At 43.7% G+C, this 20,465-nt stretch overlaps 1 protein-coding gene across 2 annotated transcripts; it reads right to left on the bottom strand.

Annotated features, from left to right (window-relative positions):
• Positions 1 to 3,506: 3,506 nt before the first annotated feature.
• On the bottom strand, positions 3,507 to 18,748 carry PSPH (phosphoserine phosphatase). 2 transcript variants are annotated; one of them, XM_054008792.1, is made up of 6 exons: positions 18,547 to 18,748; positions 10,233 to 10,391; positions 9,093 to 9,227; positions 7,322 to 7,467; positions 5,670 to 5,818; positions 3,507 to 3,699 (listed from the first exon to the last, which is right to left on the bottom strand). In XM_054008792.1, the coding sequence occupies exons 2-6, from the start codon at positions 10,370 to 10,372 to the stop codon at positions 3,589 to 3,591; spliced, it is 681 nt and encodes a 226-aa protein (XP_053864767.1). In that variant the 5' UTR covers positions 10,373 to 10,391; positions 18,547 to 18,748; the 3' UTR covers positions 3,507 to 3,588. The 2 variants fall into 2 exon arrangements, with proteins under 2 accessions (XP_053864767.1, XP_053864766.1); XM_054008791.1 differs by lacking the exon at positions 18,547 to 18,748 and having other exon boundaries at positions 10,233 to 10,484.
• Between the last annotated feature and the right edge of the window lie 1,717 nt (positions 18,749 to 20,465).

Here is a 20,465-nt window from a genome sequence, read left to right as displayed (position 1 = left end):
TGATCCATGCTAATTTGTATTCTTTTTGTGGGAGGCTTATTTTTGCTTTTAATTATTGAACACATTCGTTACTGAGGAGAGTGAAGGATGAGCCTGGCACTGCAAGCTTTAACATTCTGCGGATACCTCAGTCTTGACTCCTTGAGCTGCATCATCCTTGTTTCATTCTATTGCCAGGTCTCTCTTGAGAAGAGCTACTTAATTATGCCCAATTGTTGGATGGCTTTGCAGTGCTAGACAATGGAGACTAGGCTGAATCCTGCATGCTAGCCTGTAATTTCCATCCGCTGTACTCCGGTGCTCCAGTCTAGATGCCTAAACTTACTACTGACTGGCATCAGTCTCCACAGGTGAAAATCTAATGCACTGACATAGCCATTTTGGCCTAGATAATACAGCATTTGAAAAATGCACATGGATGTGACACACATCTGCAGGGGTGCTGGGGGTGCTGAGAGCCATTGAACCAAACTGTAAATCCTGTATATAATGGAAACCACTTCAAACCAAGGGGTGCTGCAGGAAACCCCTCTTTCCCCCCACACTCCTAGTTCCAGCACCTGTGCACATCTGGTCTTTCATCTTAATAGTTTCCTAACTTTATTAATAATAATTTCCTAACTTTGGTATTATTTGTGTTGTGGTAGCACCCAGTGTCTCATTTTTCTAGCCACTGTGCAAGCAGAGTGAAAAACGGTTTGTGTGCTCAAGAGCTTACAAACTAAACATACGAGAGAAAGTGTGGGGAAAGGAATATAATGCATGTGCTTGAGCATAGACTGAAGAACAGATTTTTCATAAGTGAGCAATGGCTTTGCATGATTTTCTTTCCTCTTCTGTGTCAAGTAGGGCATTTTCCTTCCCCCTGTAACTTCCTCTACTTTCTCCTACACCTCTACCTCAATATAACGCTGTCCTCGGGAGCCAAAAAATCTTACCGCATTATAGGTTAAACCGTGTTATATCGAACTTGCTTTGATCCGCTGGAGTGCGCAGCTCCCCCTCCCCCCCCCGAGCACTGCTTTGCCGCATTATATCTGAATTCATGTTATATCTGGTAGCGTTATATCGAGGTAGAGGGGTATTCCTCTCCAGTCAGGGGATCGCCTGCCTAGTTACTTCACTCCTTGCACTGTTTCCCAAAACTTTCCTGGGCACTTTTGTGATGGATCTTGTAAGCAGTTGGACTGGCACCTTACCTGTGATGTGGAAACTTTCTTCCTGCTGCTGTCTCACTGCCGTACTGCCTCTGATTAGCACTCTGAGCTTTACAGAGCAAAGAGGTCAGCCAGGAGAAGAGAGCCACCGGCTTACTGAGCTAAATAACAATTCTTACTTCCTCCTAGGAAGAGGTGTGGCTTGGGGTTTGCCCAGTGGAGAACGATTTTCTTACTTTTCAAAACAACCACAGAAGAACCCCTGTGAAATATCAGGTACAATCCACGCTTCCATTTTCCACTCTCCATCACGGTGACGGGCGTGGAGAAGAATTTCAGATGTACATTGAGGCCTCAGTTAAATTAAATTAAATTAAATTAATGGAGATATCCTATCTCCTAGAACTGGAAGGGACCTTGAAAGGTCATCGAGTCCAGCCCCCTGCCTTCACTAGCAGGACCAAGTACTGATTTTTTGCCCCAGATCCCTAATTGGCCCCCTCAAGGATTGAACTCACAACCCTGGGTTTAGCAGGCCAATGCTCAAACCACTGAGCTATCCCTCCCCCCCACAAACCCTTCTGCATAGGCTTAAATTAGCACATTGACTTCAGTCAGACTACTCATGCTTAAAATTAAGTATGCGTACAACTGTTTGCAGAGTCAGTGCCAGAGCTGCTGTATTGAATGTTAGATTTTTGTCATGATATCTTAACAAAAAACAGTCTCGTGCCTGGAAACTCTACAGCTGCATCTTAGAGGAGAGCAGGGAAACACCCTGAATAACAGCAAGAACTTTCTTTCACCCTATTCAAACGCTCCTCCCCAAACAAAAGGCTTATTGTACATGAGCTGTTCTTGGAACTTGCTGAGATTTCCTTCAAGATGAATTTAAGAGTATTTTTTTGTAGGCCGCTGAAGAGTCTTGTAGTAAACAGCCTGCTGTCATGCCCATTGCTAGAGTACAGATGCAGATTTATTAAGCAGAGCGGATGTTGCCCTCGGAGTCAGCCCTCACTAAGAAAGGTCTGTTTGGAAAGACCTTTTCAAAAATAAATCCGCTTGTTGGGTTTAGCTGCTCCTTGGTGTTAATCAACTAAATCTTGCTAAAGAACAAACTTGAAAGGAGTCACCAAAAAATCAAATCTTTTGGTGATAGTATGCTCAGCTTTCCTTGGAGGAAAACCGATGCCCATACTGTTTTCATGCAGTATTTTGGAATTTTGTACAGAAAATGACTTACTCGTTACCTCCCCCACCTAGTGTCTCAGGCATATCTTTTATTGGACCAAACCCCCCACCTTGTGTCTCTAATGTCCTGGGAGTGACACAGCTACAACTACGCTGCATACATGTGTGTCCTTTCTATACCACTAGAAGTGGACGTGTGAAATCTGAACTTTTAAGAGAGTTGCCAACAAGCGTTCACGTTGAGCAAGCAATTGCACACTCAGGTGTGACCTCTGAAACTGCCTAGCCGGTGCCCCCCGTGAGTTAGTTGTACATCGCATAACTAAGTATGCCACGTCTGCTGGAACTGTGAGCCCTGACCATGCTTTTCAGCAAATGGCAGCAGCTTATTTTTCACATTCCAGAGCAGATTTTCAGCTCGGTGTGGCGTTCCTCACTGTTTTCCACAAGGCAAACACACGCACATCGAAAACATGGCACCAGATTCTCCACCCTGAAGTGGTTCCTTTGCACCACTCAGGCCAGCTGAGAATTCCCTCAGCAGGAGGACTTCTCAATTGCTGCATGTCCAGCATAGCTGGACCCTGTGCCAGCTGCCCTACCTACCCACGGCAGTATGGGGGGCGGGGGGCCTGTTGGGAGTGTGAGGAGGCAAAGTAACTGATTGGCCAGTTCTCAGATGGCATATGATCTATAAGGGACCATAGCCAGATGGTGTTCTAGTTAATGTAGGTCAGGCCACAGCCAGGGAGCGCATGCCTTTCCCTCCATGTCATGCACCAAGCAAATCTGACCCTTCTGCGGGAGAGTAAGGTGCTACTCAAGCTGAATGAAAGTAGCAGAAAGTAGCCCTTAGTGATTTGAAGAAACATACATTATAACTAACCACAGACCAATAATTTATTATTAACTTGCCAATAAATTCTTAACATGGGTTTTCAGTTGTGATAGGCCAGTGAATGAATCCGTTGACTTTTCCACCTTGGAAAAGATTATCGGATAAAAGGCGTCCATTGCCCCATAAGAATTCTGATTAGCAAATGTTTGGGTAATATATGGGAATGGGACCACTTGCAGTGTGAACTGCAGGTACGAGAGGGAACATCTTGGGAAGTTATCTGGAAGCATCAAATTCAAACAAAAAAATTTAGTACACAATTGTGCAAACAAATACGTTTAATTGCATTGTATATATTGATCTACTATAATTGTTAATAAAAATACTATGTTACTGTATAACTTATCGTTCTTCCAGTTCTTTAAGCAGTTCGTCAAAGTGAGTGATGTACCATTTGGCTTTCTCCTTTACTTGTTTCCTGATTACATTTCCTCCGAATCCAATGAAGCAATCCTAGCAGAACAGAAATGAATAGGTTTGTATATTGAGCTTTCCACTAATCAAATGGGGATTTTTAGTGTAAATATGTTCAATTTTAAAAAAAGAATGAGTTTATCCTCAAAAACTGTAGCAAAAACCCCTCACCAAAAAAAATTTGCCTTTCTGTGTTTGTTCCTAGGATGGATTTCATTAAAGGCTTGATCTTGCACCCTTGAAGTCAATGGGAACTTTGCCATGGGAGCAGGGTCACTGAAAAATCTGAGGAAAATTCCTGTGACTTATGCTGCTACTGTACCTTGAACTCCTAACGGTCCAGTAGGAGTTCACAGGCGAATGTTTATGCACAATATCACAATTATACCTATGCTATTTATTTTAACTCCACTCACCTCGTGAGACAGATACCAAATGTAATCATTAACTAATAATGGCTCAAATCATTAACCAAGAACAATCATCATTTCTAGAGCCTAGACAATCTAGATCAATGAAAATGCAACATTTAAACTTTCACTTCTTGTTGTTTCATGAGATATTTAAGGCATTAAACAAATATTAATCTGGAATCGTAGTGCATACACTTGCTGCCAAGATGGGCACTGTTAGCATTAAAAATAATAGAATCACACACGCACTGGCACTTGGAACTAGCATCATGCATGTTCCTTATACCACAGGGCTGATTTTATGATACTTGGGGAGCACATCCCAGGCCCGCATTAAGATACATGCTTCCTGATTCTGACCGAGCAAGAGCATTAGTATTCTAGCAAGGTACTTGACTATAATGGTAGGTTGCAAGTTAGATCCACACCCACTGTAAAAAGGCACTATTTTTTGTTTTTTTAGGTTGTTTTTTAATTCTTTTTTAAATTATTCCCAGTTCTGTGAGAGCTGCCATGTTCGGGGGAGGGGATGGCAGGTGTCTGCTCCATCCCCATGAGAAGTTATCTCTGGTGCAAGAAAGGATCTTGGTACCCACCCCTCCAAGCCATCAGACTAGCAGCCTTGCTCTGCTAGTATTAGGCAGCACATGCACCAGAAGGGTGCAGGAGCGTGCTTCCTAAGCACCATAAATCAGTGGCCCAGGTTGAGATCTTGGCACTTGATGGAATCTGTGTAGAAGCACCATGATACTAACAGTAATAGCAGGAATCCTAGTGCTACACTGACAAAAGATGTGGGTGGGTGGGTGTGTGTGCGCGCACGCAAGCAATGCCTTTAAAAAAGGTAAACAATACCAAAGAAAGGATTGCAAATCTGGAGGTGCTGGCCACTGTCTAAAAGGCAGGTTGAGTGCTGAACAATATTGTCCAAACCATCTGGAAGGCATTAGTGGGCTGCTTAGTGGCACTGGAGGGTTTTCAGATTTCTGAGGGAATGTGCTTGGCTGGCTTCCAAGTCTGTTCCAAGTGCAACATGAAAGAAGGCAAGGAGCTGGGAGTGGGTCAAGGAGCCAAAGGGAGCAATCAGAAGAGAAGCTTGGGTGGCTATAGGGAGAGTGATGCGTGTAAGGTGATAACAGGATTATGATGTTTCTTTTCAGGTTCTCATATAAGAGGCTGGAGAGGCAGGGAGGTGATGACCTCAGCTGCAGGTGTGGGTGTTTGCTCAAATGGCACAAAGAAGAGAGAGACATGATGAGTGTGCGTGTGTGACCCAGACCCAGAATGAAAGGGGTACATGAGTGAATGGCCTGATCCCTTGTTCCATCCTCAGGTGATCCCACTGCCTGCTGACACAGGGAGGTGAATGCCCATCAGTACATCCCCCTCTTGGTGTCAGGCAGGGAATCTGATCTCTGTCTCAGCCTTTGCTGCTGCAAATAGCCCACAAGATACTGTTTCAGAATAGATTGAAAGGCATTAATGATCCCTCTTAAATACTGTATAACAGTCAAACAGCTGATGTCTTGCCATTGCTTTATATATATAAACATAAAGCATTTGTTTAAAGGGGAAATCCCGTTCTTGGATACTCACAGCAGGGGGACATGCCTCCATGTCTGTAGCTCCATCTCCAATCATAACTACCTTCTTAAAGTGAAACTGTTCCTTCAGATGACTGATAACTTTTCCTTTTCCACCTGATTCAGCTGTTGGTTGTGTCTCATCAAACCCTGCATATTCTCCTAAAAACATATGGGGAGGAGGAGTTAGATACTTGGGCAGCATGTGCAATTGCTTCAGTGGGTTGCAGAGAATCACAGGTACCTAGGAAAGACACCAATGAACTTCTTGAAAATCAAGAGGGATTTTTACATTGTCCATGGCCTTTTCATTAGGAAATAACTAAGCCCAATCCCGAAGGCTTTACATGCATAACGCCCCCACTGAATTAATTGGAAATTAAGCATGCATTAAAAACTGTAGGATTTGACCTAAATCACTTTGTGGGTTTTACAGTGCCACAAAGGTGTGAATTTTCACAGTGTTGAATGCTGAGCAAAGGCAAAAAATTCCACAAATTCACAGATGCATTGGGCCAGGTTCTACCCTCGGTTACACTGTCACGGTGTAATCCAGGAGTGACCCCATTAAAATCAGTGTAAGTCAGAATAATGAGCCCTACTGAGCCCAGCTCTACACTGGTGTAAAATCCAGAGCAACTCCACTGAAGTCAAGTCCATTGAAGTCAATAGTTACTCTGGATTTACCCCAAAGTCACTGAGAGCAGAAGCTAAAAGCACTGAAACTGTGTTGTTATTAATTAGACAGTCTTTAACCTTGACTTGAAATCTTATCAAACCCCTAGCAAGAATGTAAAAGAATGTGACTTTCTACGCCTCCGCTGCTGTGCAAAGGAGCTCCAACGTTTGCTGCTTTTCCCTAGTACAGCCCATAATTAAAAAAATAATGTATTTGATCTTTATTCTAGACACATAATAGCTTGAACCAACTATCATTACTAGTAGGGTATTTCCCATGCTTGTTTCTTTACCCTAGCGTGTTATGTTGTCTCAGGGAAAACAATAGCTTCCAATGAACAATTTGTACAGCCAGAAATTGTTTCAACTGGATTTGTTTTGTTTGGAGGAGAGAGGGGAGTTCTGGGAGACGGGGTTTCTGGGGAGGGGTGAGGGACGACGACTTAGTGCTGGAGAAAGTTGCCAGCCTGACATCCCAGCAGTCTGCGGTTTTCCATCCACAGAACAGCACACACACCCCCCAGAGTTTGACTGGCAGACATCAGGAGAGAGAGAAAGAAGAGGGGCTCACAATTTCCTTGCCTGGTGCTGTGCCCGAACTGACACTGAGACAATGCAGACTGGATGGTTCTGGTAGAGCATGGATTTTGGCTGTAAAGCCACTACTGGAACCCTTCATTTTCTGTCTTCCGTCCTGTGACTTTTTAAATGCTTTTATGTCACCAAACTGCCTTAACCCGGACCTCTCCTTGGCCTCTCTGCTAAGACGGCCAACAAGGGACAATCAGTGCCACTTGTAGTGATGGTATTTATTAGGTGGACGCTCGATCACAAGAAACGGGACTGAGAACCATCAGCCTCAGTTCAGAAAGGTCATTCATAGGAGCAAAATGATCATATTTCAATATGTTGATTTTCCATTAAATTCTTAAGCCACCGTAGCCCACAATCAATGAGTAGAAAAAAGAGCCATCAATCACATCTTACCATTAAAGTAAAACTTCAGCCTATTGGCAAACACATTTGCTGTTGGAATGTTCACCTGTAAAGCGACGTGCTCCACAATGCTCTGAAACCCTCCGGATATTAAGAAGACTTGGATGCCTCGCTGGTGAAGCCTGCTTACCAGCTCCCTTACAGGAAAAGAAAACACAACAACCAGCCCTGAATATCTAGCAAGATCAAGAAATAACAGAGAGGGAAGGAGGAATCCCAACTATATCGTTCATTAACAAAGCTGACTACAATTTGCATTCTCCTTGTTTATTCAGGAATTGGGTTTCAATACCATACTTTAGTGCAGCCTTACACTTTCCCTTCTTCCTTTGCAGGCTCAGGTAGAGTTCGTATGAAGGGAGCTATAACAAATCTGTATTATATTGAGACACAGACTGGCAATTAGTGGATCAGGGAACTGATTTTCTTGATATTCGGGTCAATTTTCTTGACATTCAGGTCAATTCCAGTGAACAAATGAGATCTGATCCCACCCAGAAATTCTCCTGAATGTGGAAATAAGACCATCAAAAAAATCCACAATATGCAAGAGATATAGGCGGTTGAGTCCATGGCACCAAGCCGCACAGAGAATGTGCTTAAAGTTATCTACAGCACAAACTGATCTTTTGGATTCACTGATCCTGAGCCGTATCTCTTGCTGGATAGTTCCTAGGGGAACACTGGACAGCAACAGCCTTCCTGTAGAAAAGGCAATAGCTACAGAAAAAGAATCATCAAAAGCTGTATCGGAGGCAAAAGAATTTCACCCCCAGTCCGTGAGGACGAGGGGAGTTGAAGGCACTCAGCACCTGGCAAGATCTGCCCTAAAACAAAAGACCAACAAGCCGCAAAAGCAAAGCAGCGGAGGCGGTCGCAAGAGAGGAAGTGCTGGAACACAGACAGGAAAATACAGGATTAAAGCAGAGGAGCTGTCTGAACAGGAAAGGGGAGGGGGGAAAGGAAGAGGGTGAGTGTAAGTAAAGAGAAGAGAATCACGTGATTCCAAACAAGGACACAATGTGCTGTTTGTGTTCTTGCCACCCCTACAGAGAGAACAAATCTGTGTTTCAGTTCAAGGAGAAAACACAGATGCAATATCTTCTCACAACACTGCTCGGTATTATAGTATTAGAGCCTGCTAGGAGGGCAGTTTTCTAATAAAAGCCTTTTTTCAGTCACTTACTGCTTTTGGGTAGAAAATACCTGTTAGGTTGAAATGAGTTATGCTTACTCTGAGCCCCAATTTCTTTAAAACTTCGTTTGTGACTTTAGTAATGAACTGATAGCCTTGAAGAACGGACTCCTCTAGATGGGTCCAGTCCTGGGATTTGAATGCCCTCAGCACTTCACAGGGTCAGATTCTATATCTCCAGAACATACACGCCTAGGGCAACAGCAGTGCAATCAAAGGGCCACACCCTGGACCTAGAAAGACCACTTCTAAAGGTGACGGGATAGATCATTGTCCATAACCATTCAGTCCTTGGCCTGTGTGCGGAGACTGCCAACAAGGATGCCCCTTAGTACCCACCGAGATGGTGCCTGCTTTGATGTGGACACTTGTCCACAGAAATGGACTCATCCCACTGTAACATCCCGATTTGAACATCACATACCATGTAAAAGTCAAGCCGGAAAACATTCTAGGGCAGATCCCCAGCTGGTGTAACTCCACTGACTTCACGCAGCTATGCTGATTTACACCAACTGAGCATCTGGCCTTCTGTGGCTTTGGAAGCTCACTTGAAACGCATCTTACCTTATGCCTGGTGTGAGCTGAGGAGGATGTTCTGAAATTAGTTTTTGCACTTGCTCCCAGGAGGGACGTATAAGTCCTAGTCGTGCTGTTAAAGCAGCTTTGAATGTCACGGAGCCTCCCATAGCTCTCCGAGTCCTGAATTGAGATCCAAACAAATCCATGCAAATCAGTTACACTCGACAGGAGATGATTTGTCACAAAGACTTTTAACTGAAGAATAATTATTCATAAGTGCCATTAGTTCTAGGCTCTGTTGTGTACACATTCTGAAAAGGTATGAGCTGAGAAATTTGCATGATATTTAAGAACTGCTGCCAGATTTCAAATCCCCCTCCAAAAATATTGTGGCGGTTCAGATCCACCTCTAGTTACAATGGAGCAAAAAGGGAGAGCACTAACATGGCAGGTTGAAGTTACCTGACCAGTATTACTGGGCAAAATACAGAAGATGGGCAGCAAAGAGCTTTAAAAAAGGTGGAGCTGAACTGATGATTGATGACTACTTATTGGCGACTCATTAAGTCTGAGGTTTGTAAGATATTTATTTACAGCATCCACAAACAGACACTTTCCCCAGGCTCAGTGGAAGAGGATCATTGATACTTCTAAAGATAAATGCTGTGATTTAGGGGGACCATGAGGCCAAGCAGATAGGTAGCCCTGACATCATGCTGTACCTGAGCATGGCTGAACCAGCTGACAAAATCTTTATTTTATTTCTCCATATTGGACCAGCATTCCTTAAGTAATGGCCTGATTCTGCTCCAAATGTGAGTTTGGCTATTGGCACCAATGGGGGCAAGATCAGGCTTCAGAATGGCCCAAGATGTATTTTCTTTCTTTCACAAAAAAGAGGGACCAGGCTGTGCTACTGTTTTGCCAAGTTTAACTAAAAGCCCCTTAACAAAGTAGGGGCCTGGTGTTCATTGGACAGGTTTGAATGAACATTGGCTCAGGCCCCATATATCCACAATTCCAAACTGTAAGTTATTCCAGTATTCATTGATGCTATTTATTATTACTATGATCCTCTTTAACCGATTCATCCCTGATGTAATTCCACTGGCCAGGGATGAAGCTGAGCCATTATTACTATTGATTGCTATGCCAATGGAATCAATCACCAAATTGTGTACGTACATTTCTGCCACAGCATCCCCAACTCCACAGAACTTCGCCAGCTCATCGATTCCTTCTTCCTTGATGACTGTACTATCCACATCAAAGCACACTGCATCGGCATTGCGGAAGATTTCCTTCAGCTCCAAGAGGGAGGCCATCCTTCTGGGAAGCTTCCTGCTGCAAGAGAAGAGGAGAAGTTCTTTCTGCTTGTCATTGCACTGCACTCTGTGTTGAGCCATCTAAGAAACTGAGCTGTCATCTGCCAGCTAGTGCTGAATGCAGCCAGCCCTTATTAATGAGAGTGGGCAGTGGTGAAGACCTGGCTCAGTTGCTGATTTGCTCTCTGTGGTGCCTGCCTGCTGATGAGCAGTCTGAGTTCAAAGCTGGGGTTGGGCAGTGGAGATTTGGCTCAGCCGTTGATTCGCTCTTTGCAGGGGCTGCCTATTGATGCTCCAATCGGGCTCAAGCTTATAGTTTTTACATTTCATGCAACAACTATGAATCCAGCTCTCCTGCAGAAATTGTGACATTGAATTCCAGCTCACCCTCTCAGGTCTAAGGAAACAAGACTTCTCACCACAAAGACTTGTAGAAGCACATAGGATCAGACCTCTGGTCCATTTAAGCCTGTGCCAAATGCTCCAGGGGATGATGCAAGAAATCACATCCAGGACAGTTAGGGATTAATCTGCCCAGAGGCGAAGTTTCTGCCTAAGCCCAGCAGACAGTAAACATAATTCTTTTATAAATCCTACTATACTTCTGGTCTCAGAGAACTTGACCCAGCACATCAAGACATCAGTCACAATGTCATGAGACCACAACCTTTTCCCCAAAGGACTATGTTTAAAAATTAGAAGTTGAAAGTGTCACTCAGCTGGACAGTCAGGGCGCATAATAACTGCTGAAATACAATAGCTTTCCCTTTCTTTTGTATCTGTTCACTTGGCTGTTAGGCACAGCCCAACTGTGTTGGGCACAGTTAATTCAGCAGATCAGAAACACCGGATTTACAGTTGGGTGTTAAACAGCATAAGAATACTTTCCTGCTATCACACTAATCATCTTGTGCTTTTTCTCTTTATAGGCAAGGTGTAATTCCATATTTAGCAATCGGTTTGTATTTGGGAGAAATACACAGTGCTACAGCTTTAGACCTAACCCATTCCCCAGATGTTATTGTTTGGCTGGTTTGTTTTGGGGTTGATTTGTTTTCTAATCACCTATACTTTCTACTATACATCCCTGTATGTGATTATCCTGAATCTTCCCTGTTTTTCCTGGGTGAAGGGAAAATGCCTTGCCATCTGGTGTCGTGTCACACAGCTTCATCTTTTCTTTTCATCACACTAAACTGTATGCAGATTTGTTTTTCTCTTGTGTATTCATCTATAATTTGATGGCAAGACGCCCTACAGCTCCTTACAGAGGACCTGGCTGGTTCCCACAGAGAACATATTTCTTGTCCTTTTAAAACACGCTTCTTACACTTGGGCTCCTCACTGTTGCCAATGGAGATGGGGCCCTGATCGTCACACACCCAGCTCTGTAAGGGCACCTTTAAAGTAAAAGATGTTTTGATTTTGTAAGAAAGTGCTTGGCTCTGGGAATGGTTAAAACAGCTGCCAGCGGGTGCAGTGGGGTAAGTGTTTTAATTTTTCCAAGATAGTCTCCCCACCTCTGCCCAATATATATCAGAAAACTCACGGTCAACTTCTTTGCCATCTTGCCTGCAAATATACCTGTTTGTGGCATGATCCTGGTAAATGTCACAAGTTAAGAAGGATTGAACTGATTCAGTATTTGGATGGGAGACGTCCAGAGACAGTAGGTGGTAGGATTGATAGCAACTGAGAGACAGCATTGCTGAATAGTTAGAGCAGGGGACTAGGAGTCAGGAAACCTTAGTCCTATTATTATTTCCCATGCTGCCAATGCACCTCTGTGTGACATTTGATAAATCTCTTCACCTTTCTGTGTCTCAGGGCTTGCCTATAGAGAGTTAGTGCATGGCAAGCAGGGGTGTAAATCTACAGTGCACTAGCGTGCTGCACGCTAACTGGCTGTGTGGACCCTGCCACCGCGCACTAGAAGTTCCATAGTGTGCTTTGACCTATTGCTGTTTCAAACTCTCTGTATAGACATGGCCTCAGTTCCCCAGTCTATAAAATGGGGATAATACTATTTGCCCACCTATAGGTAGGCTACATGTAGTTGAGATGTTCAGAAGGAAAGCTGCTATTTAAGTCCATCCTATTATTATTGGGCTAAATCCTGAAGTTCTCACTCATTTATTACTCGGTCCTCTCTTGGATAAAACTCCCAGGAGAGTGATATGAATTTTATCTAAGGACTATTAAAAACCAAGTAAGAACTTAGGGCCAAATTCAGCAGTCCTGAATTGAGCAACACTTGCATTGACTTTAATGGGCTCTTCATGAGCTAGATCCACATTATTATACTTTACCTTAGGTATAACCACAGTAGCTAGGAACCCCAGTCAGGGACCAGGACCCCACTTTGCTAGGACTCTGACTCAGAAATAAAAGCCTCTGATGAAACATAAAGAATGACGCCCTGCTCACTTATCTGTCCCAAGACATTTTCCATGTGAAAGGGGCATTAAGCCCAGTCATGTGGCAGAATTCCCATTTGAGTACTTGCATCCACCCTAGCTACATTCCCAATGCATTTTCAATTGGTTGAGTTATTCTTCACCTCCTGTGCTAAACAGTAGCCTCCTTACAGAGCTCTGACTGACCATGTCTCCATGGCTGTGTGTGTAAACTGTTATCTCATGTATTGGCATTTGTCTGAGTGAGATTCCTTGGAGCAGGGTCCTTGTGTTTTGTAAAACACCATGTATGTTTATGGCTCTCTGCCCTGCCAGTGGATGAAATGGCTGTATATACCCTGTGGAAAGAGCTTTGAGATCCTTTGGGATGAAAGAATCTATGAATAATTATTGTAATAACTGAAAACGTATGTACTACACACATAGTCGTCAAAGAGACTGACCAGGTCTTGTAAATGTTCATATAGTACACAACTAACCAAATAAATGGGAATGCTCCAGTACTTCATTATGAGACAGAAGACAACAGCCAAAGATGCTACCTCGAACAGGTAACTTCTTATTTGTAAATGCTCCTCTGTATTTAGCAGAACGTTATCAGCACTGGGCATGAAATATCACCACAAGAGGCAGAGACCGAGATTTAGCTGGCAAAAAACACCTATTAAAAATAAAACTCTACTAAGGCACCTGTGAAATAGCAGTATGTGCTACATGTAGTCTGTCTGTCTAGTTTAAGGTTTTGTTTGGCACACTCCACAAGAACCAGATTGTGACTTCTGCTGTGCTCTCACACAGGGATAGAAAGGGATGTAAGGAGCCCCCTTACCCTCCTGCACTTATCTGTCCCACAGGTAGGAATGTGAGGGGCATGGGGAGAACCGCTGCTGCAGGGCTGCTATTCCCCTCCCATGCAGGTGGGCTGGGAGTGGGTAGGTAGGGCAGAGGGAGTGGGCAGAGCTCTGGCACAGCTGAGCCAGTGTGGAGGGCGAGTAACCGGTTCTAAGAAAATGGCTGGTGCAGCCTATTTCTCTCAGGGCACTACGGGAAAGCGGGGACCGGACTCTGACTCTGGGGTAATGCAGCTACGCATTGCCCCTCACTCAGGGCAGATTGTAAACTTCAATCTACCCCGAGCACTTAGCCTAGAAGCTCTCTGGAGTAGGGACATCATCATGTACTTTTCTGTGATGCACCACTTTACACTTATGCAATTGGATAAAGAACACTTAATACAATAATATTACATGAACATGGCATGCAAAAGAAACTTAGTGCTACGACGTAGCTATAGGAATAAAACATAAACCTCCCTGCAATATCTACAGGTTGGTACTAAACTACGGTTTCACAGTGGGTGGGTATGTGACTGAATTCCAGGTTTACATTGCATCAGCCTTAACTTGAAATTGACTTCATATCTGCCTGGTCATGCCATTACTGGAATTGTTTGCTTTGACTTTGGGGCAGAGTTGGAAAACCATGTGATTGAGCAATGGAATTGAAAAGAGCATGTACTGACATTTGTGGGATAGCATGCTGTTCAAATCCAGTCTGCAGAAAAATTATGAAGTCCATCAAGAATTCAACCCTGGCTATAGTTGCTGGTTTTAAAGTTTGCCTTACCGGACAAACATGTTGTATCAGAGTGGCATGACATTTGTGTCATGATGTCCCAATGCTGATCCATCCTTATGCAGTTATCATGTTGCATCGTGAGAACGTGAGGTTGCATTGCAATATCACATCATGATGCAATATCATCCTGTGGCGATACAGCATTGCCATGTGATAATGTAGTGCCAGCCTGAAATATATTTTCAGGATATGCCTCCTCAAAATCTGATCTATCCTGTGAAAACTGGGATAGGCAGAAACCCTAATCATGGACACCAACTGGTTTCTGCCTCTCCCTGGGATCAGCGCTTCCAGTTTGCTCCCTTTCCTGGACATTCCCTGCTGTGACGTAGCCATTGCTGCTGACTTTGATGGACTGGGATATAGGATGGAGAGAAAAAACATGGATGCCAGCTGTGACGTTATCACTGAGACCAACACTTCCTTCTCTTTATTACATGCAATGACTCTTTGGAAAGTACTTTAAGGCCATGCTTTGTGGAAGGAGATGCTTAGGCAGTATGATCTTGATCCCTGAGAAGAATCCGGGGTTGATGTGTAAAAAAGAGCAGATGTTTCTAATCTCCTTTGGCCTGCAATCTGCAAAATCTCTGGAAAATCATCTCACCACACACTACAGCTAGGATTTTGAGTCATGAAGTAATTGTTGGGGCATTTTGGGCTGCTGATCAAAAAGGTGGAGATGGAGGACTTGTGGGGTGTGGCAGCTGGTGCAGAGCATGCCTGGGGTAGAGAGGCTGATGCTACTGCAGTGAGGGGCTCTTAAGTAGGTATAGCCAATGCTGCTGGAATTGGTGAGGGTTGATACACCTCAGGTGAAGTGGGGTTCTTCCTCTTTTGTCCTCCACGCCTGCACAGCTCAAGGAGCTCTAGGGTTAGGAAGCATCATTCCAAGGGGCTACAGAACCAGTTCCACAGAATCTTGAAGCCATTTCCCTAGCCCTGGAATTGAAAGTAACAGGGGAGCAGGTAGAGCACCGAGCTGTCCCGTGACTGGTACTGAACAATAGGGGTCAGGTCGGGGCAGAGGGAGCAGTCACAGCGTCAGCCCAAACTCCCACTGGGCCCTCCTGACCCAGTGATTTTGCCACACCAGCAAAGCACCTGGGGACCCACTTCTGGGTCATGTCCCACCCATTAAGAACCTCTTCAAACAGAGCACAAACATGGAAGGGGAGGGGGGCGGGCACTGGAGGAAGTAGACAGAGATGGTCTCTAATCTGACTTTTCTCCAGTGCTGAAAGCAATGCCCGGCACCTTTCTTTCTGGCGGTTCCTCAAATGAGGTGGAGTACAACAGTTAAGAGAACAGCCTGCACAAGGAAGGAGTTGCTAGGTTATTCACAAGCAGGTGTTTTTGGAAACAGATGAACATAAAGACCAGGACATTGCGCAGACGTATAGTGTACGAGATCTCAAAAAGAGTGGAAGGAGAACTGAAAATTTTGTCAAACTTCCAAGTAGAAAAGAATCAGGAACTATCACGTGTTTGGCTTTACTCCAGAGACCCATGGTTCAAGAGGTTATGTAATCTTCTACGGCTGACAAAGATCAGTTGCACTGAGAAAAAAGAGAAACTACTAGCATAGATGCACTGAGGTTTGTGCAGTATAGACAGAAAAGGATGAATTCGCACAACTAAGATCAGTTAGGCCTATCTCCAGGTGAAAGATGCAGGTAAATCAAATTGGAAACGCCTGCCTCTTTCTAGCACAGCAACTCCTCACTTAACGTTGTCCCGGTTAACATTGTCACGCTGCTGATCAATTAGAGAAGATGCTCGTTTAAAGTTGTGCAATGCTCCCTTATAACGTTGTTTGGCAGCCGCCTGCTTTGTCCACTACTTGCAGAAAGAGCAGCCTGTTGGAGCTAGCTGGTGGGGGCTTGGAACCAGGGTGCACCGGCAGCCCCCCTATCAGCTCCCCTAAGTTCCCTGTGTGGCAGCCGCCCAGCAGGCGATAATATCAATTGCCTGGCAGGTCAGCTGTCCCTCCCCCCACTGCTGTGTGCTGCTCTACCCTCTGCCTTGGAGCTGTTCCCGGGAGGGAGGGAGGGAGAAGAGGAGTGCTAATGGCAGGGTGTCCCCCTCCCCCCACTCATGTACCCCATTTCCACAGAGCCGGGGGGGGGGGGGGAGCTTGCTTGCAGCAGCTGCTGTCTCAACTTGCTGAGCTACAGTACTTAAAAAGGCAGTGTACTTAGAGTGGGGTCAGCATACTTAAAGGGGCAATGCACGTCTCTCTCACACACACACGGCATATCTCTCTGTCTCTCCCTCCCTCTCTCTCTCTCTCACATACACACACACACACACACGGTATGTATCTGTGTGTGTGTCTCTCTCTCTCTCACACACACATATACACACACATATATATATATATACAGTGTATGTCCGGTCTCTCCCCTCTCTCTCTCTCTCTCTCTCTCTCTCTCTCACACACACACACACACACACACACACACACACACACACACACACACACACACACACACACACACACACACACACACACCAGCACATTGGAAAGTGGAGGGAGTGGTGTTCTCCAGTGGGATAGTGTGGGTTCATCACCCCTTTCAGTTTGCAACCACTGCCATGCTGTGTCTCATCCCTCCATTTGTGCTGCCTTGTCGAGTGTGAGGCTACATTAACAACAATGCGTTAACCCTTGAGGGCTCAGCCGAGTGCTAGTTCATCATTTAGCAGGAAGGCATTCCCTGGGAAATATCCCACCCTCTGACTTCACCACCTCAACCAAGCTTCATAATCATCCTTGCTGTGTACAGTATTAAATTGTTTGTTTAAAACTTATACTGTGTGTGTGTGTGTGTATATATATATATTTTTTTTTGTCTGGCAAAAAAAAATTCCCTGGAACTTAACTCCCCTATTTAGATTAATTCTTATGGGGAAATTGGATTCACTTAACATTGTTTCTCTTAAAGTAGCATTTTTTTCAGGAACATAACTACAATGTTAAGCGAGGAGTTACTGCATTTGACTTCTGAAACTGTAAACGCCTTATCAATAGTAATGGACTGCACAACAGGCCTGATATTGATCTCACTTACACTGGTTTAACCCTCGTGTAATATCAATTACTTCAAAAGAGTTACTCCTTGTTTACATCTGTGTATGTGAGAACAGAATCAATCCTGAGATATTACTATATTCCCTTGGCAGAACTGAACCCTGGTTTGTGGAACAGGTGTGAAATTAACTCTTACTATATTCCATTGTTTCTAGTGAACTAAAGAGAAATAAGAATCAGGAGTAATTGGTTCTAGTATCAACTCTGCCACGTACTGTGGGGCTTGGTCCAACTCCCACTGAAGTTAATGGGAGTCTTTCCCTTGACTTCAGCTGGTGCTGGATTGGGCTGCATGTTAGGATGAGGCAAATTACTTAATCGCTCTGTGCCTCAATTCCCCTATCTGTAAAATGGGAATACAAATACCTACCTCACAAGGTTGTTGTGAGGCTTAATTCACAATGCTAGAAAAGCACTTTGAGCTCTTCAAATAAAAGGAGCTATAGTTGAGCAAATTATTATTAGTAGTAATTACATTAAAAGACCAAATAATAGTCCTTGGGAGTTTGGGTGTATTAGTATCACTGAGCCTGCTTCAACTTGTTGATTTTCAGTTCAGCTTTAGAGGAAGCAATGTAAATAAATATTTGCATTTTGAATCAACAGATGGGTTACTTGCAACTGTCAGTTGACATTTGACAGCAATGCATAGGGGTAAATTGCTTTAAATACTTTATAAAAAATAGATGAGGAAAAGGCAAAGGAGACCAAATGAGATAGCCATAAACATAGGACCTCTCCAGCTTTTTGGGTAGTGCTTTCATCTGGCAAAGTGATGATGATTCCCCTCTATAGGATTGCATCATTCATTTATGCTCTTGTTGCAAAACCGGCACCTCACTGTCACTGCATCTGGTGTGAGAACACAATCATACCAACAACAACAAGAAATACCCAGAGGGTTTTGAAAACTAAATCCATCACATACTGTCTTTGCTAGAAAACAAATTGGGAGCAAGATGGATATGAGCTTTCAGAGAGACATTCCCTTCTAAACAGAGAAAAAAACAGTCCTGGTGACTTACAGTATTGTACTGCCCGTGGCTGGTGGTGCTGCTGCTGCTGCTGCTGGAAACCTCCTGGCTGTGCAGGAAAAGAAATGATCAGCTGGGACCTTTGGTCATATATATACAAAGGCACGGACAGATCAGGAAGAAAGGTGCATTTTCTAAATAGCTCTTTATAATCTGCTGAATAAGCACGGCTACTTTTTTTTTTTTTTTAATCGTTACATGCATGAAACTAGAGATGTTCAGCTGTTCGCTGACAGGCTTAGGAAAGAGAGGTGCAATCCTGCCCCCTTTGGAGGAGGAGCCCCTATAGCCCAGCCCTGCTAGCTCCCTGGTTGGCTAAGGATGTACCGGCACTAGCAGAGAGAGCATTGCAAGGAGAGGTGGAGGGGTTGCTCGTTTAATATGTCCCTCTGTGCTACAGAAATTTATGAGGGTTCTGAAGCCTCAGCAAAATGAACCAAAAGAGCTTGGCACAAAACCACAAAGAGGTGGGTGTAGGGATGCTAGGTGCCGTGGTCCAGAGTTACTATCCCTAGTAATGCAAAGTAATCCCCCAAGGAATACGATTACAAAGGCTGTCCCCTGAACTAAGGATAACTCAGTGTTTATATTTGTAACAGAAGAATTCTTAGTCAGTGGAGCTAAGCTGATTTACACCAGCTGAGGATCTGACCCCTTAAATTGTCCAGCTTGGAGTTGAGGAATATCTCCATTCTCACCTGAATTGAGAGAGACATGGTACCAAAGAGATGTAAGAAGTATTGGTCTATTTGAAGATTAATGTAGCCCCCTTCTAGGCTGGGGCTTTCACTAAATTAGCTTGGCCAGTTCAAGCACAGTTCAGATGAACTTGCTTTATACAAGGTTTGACAGGCCAGTGTAGACATCTCTGATACATATTACACATGACTATGGAAACATAGGAAGGAATTGTGAGGTACCTGTGGAGATTTGGGGACAGATCCTCAGCTGATGTAAACTGATGTAGCTGCGTTGGGATCTGCCCCATTGTGCCAAGCCTCCTTTAAGCCAAATCTGCCAGTGATTATTTTCCTGACTAGAAAAGCTAGATCTGGAGGATTTCTAGACCTTCTCATTTTTTAAAAAGGGATGTGTTTTAGTGAAGACCTGAAGTCAATGGGATTACTCACAATCTTAAAGTTAAGCACATGCCTAGGTACTTTGCAGTATCAAAACCAGAAGGCTGCTCAGCATCTTGCGGGATCAAGCCTCAACCTTTACACCAATATAAAGTTGGAGTGGCTCTATTTAGATCAGTGTGATCACTCCAAATTTACACTATTTTAAAAAAATGTAGAAGATAGCGTATGGTCTTTTATATTGGCACTCCTGTGGATTTTCAATTAGGGGCTGAAATTATAATGGTTTCCAAAATTAGAGGGTGGATTTCTTTTTATGAATAATCTGGATTGTTAGTAGAGCTGTGTGGAAACTGGAATTTCCATTTATCGGAAATGGCATGATTTCAAAATTGGTTTTGTTCTGAATTGGAAAGAAACATTGAATTTCTAAATTTCCTGCAAAATTACATTTTCAACAAATTTTGATTCAGGTCATTGTACACATTTTGTTTAGCTAAAATGTAAACATTTTATTTCTATTTTAACGTTTTAAAATGTTATATTATAGTGTATAATGTAATCTAAAATACATTTTGAAACAAAGTTGTTTTTTAAATGAAAAATCAAAATGTTCCATTCAGATAAAGTTGAAATGCTTCTTTTCGAAGCTGAGGGTATGGGGGGAGTTAATTACATTTTGCCAAAATTGACACGTTCCTGCAGAATGTTTCAATTTGGATGAATCAATATTTTCCCGTGGTAAAGTATTCCATCAGAAAAATTTTGACTAGCTCTAGTTGTAACCATTAGTTAGGGAGCTTCAGGAAGCCAACAAAAAAAAACCCGTCT

This window comes from Malaclemys terrapin, chromosome 18, assembly GCF_027887155.1.
Source record: "Malaclemys terrapin pileata isolate rMalTer1 chromosome 18, rMalTer1.hap1, whole genome shotgun sequence".
Taxonomy (NCBI): Eukaryota; Metazoa; Chordata; order Testudines; family Emydidae; genus Malaclemys; species Malaclemys terrapin.
Note: the sequence above shows the minus strand (reverse complement) of the source record. Positions and strands in the feature narration are given on the sequence as shown.

Coding starts and splice junctions, on each gene's coding strand:
- PSPH (XM_054008791.1), bottom strand. CDS start 10,453: ATGGCTCAACACAGAGTGCAGTGCAATGACAAGCAGAAAGAACTTCTC. Junction 5,819..7,321: donor GCTGAAGTTTTACTTTAATG/GTAAGATGTGAT, acceptor ATATGTTTTTAG/GAGAATATGCAGGGTTTGAT. Junction 3,700..5,669: donor TGGAGGCATGTCCCCCTGCT/GTGAGTATCCAA, acceptor CTGTTCTGCTAG/GATTGCTTCATTGGATTCGG.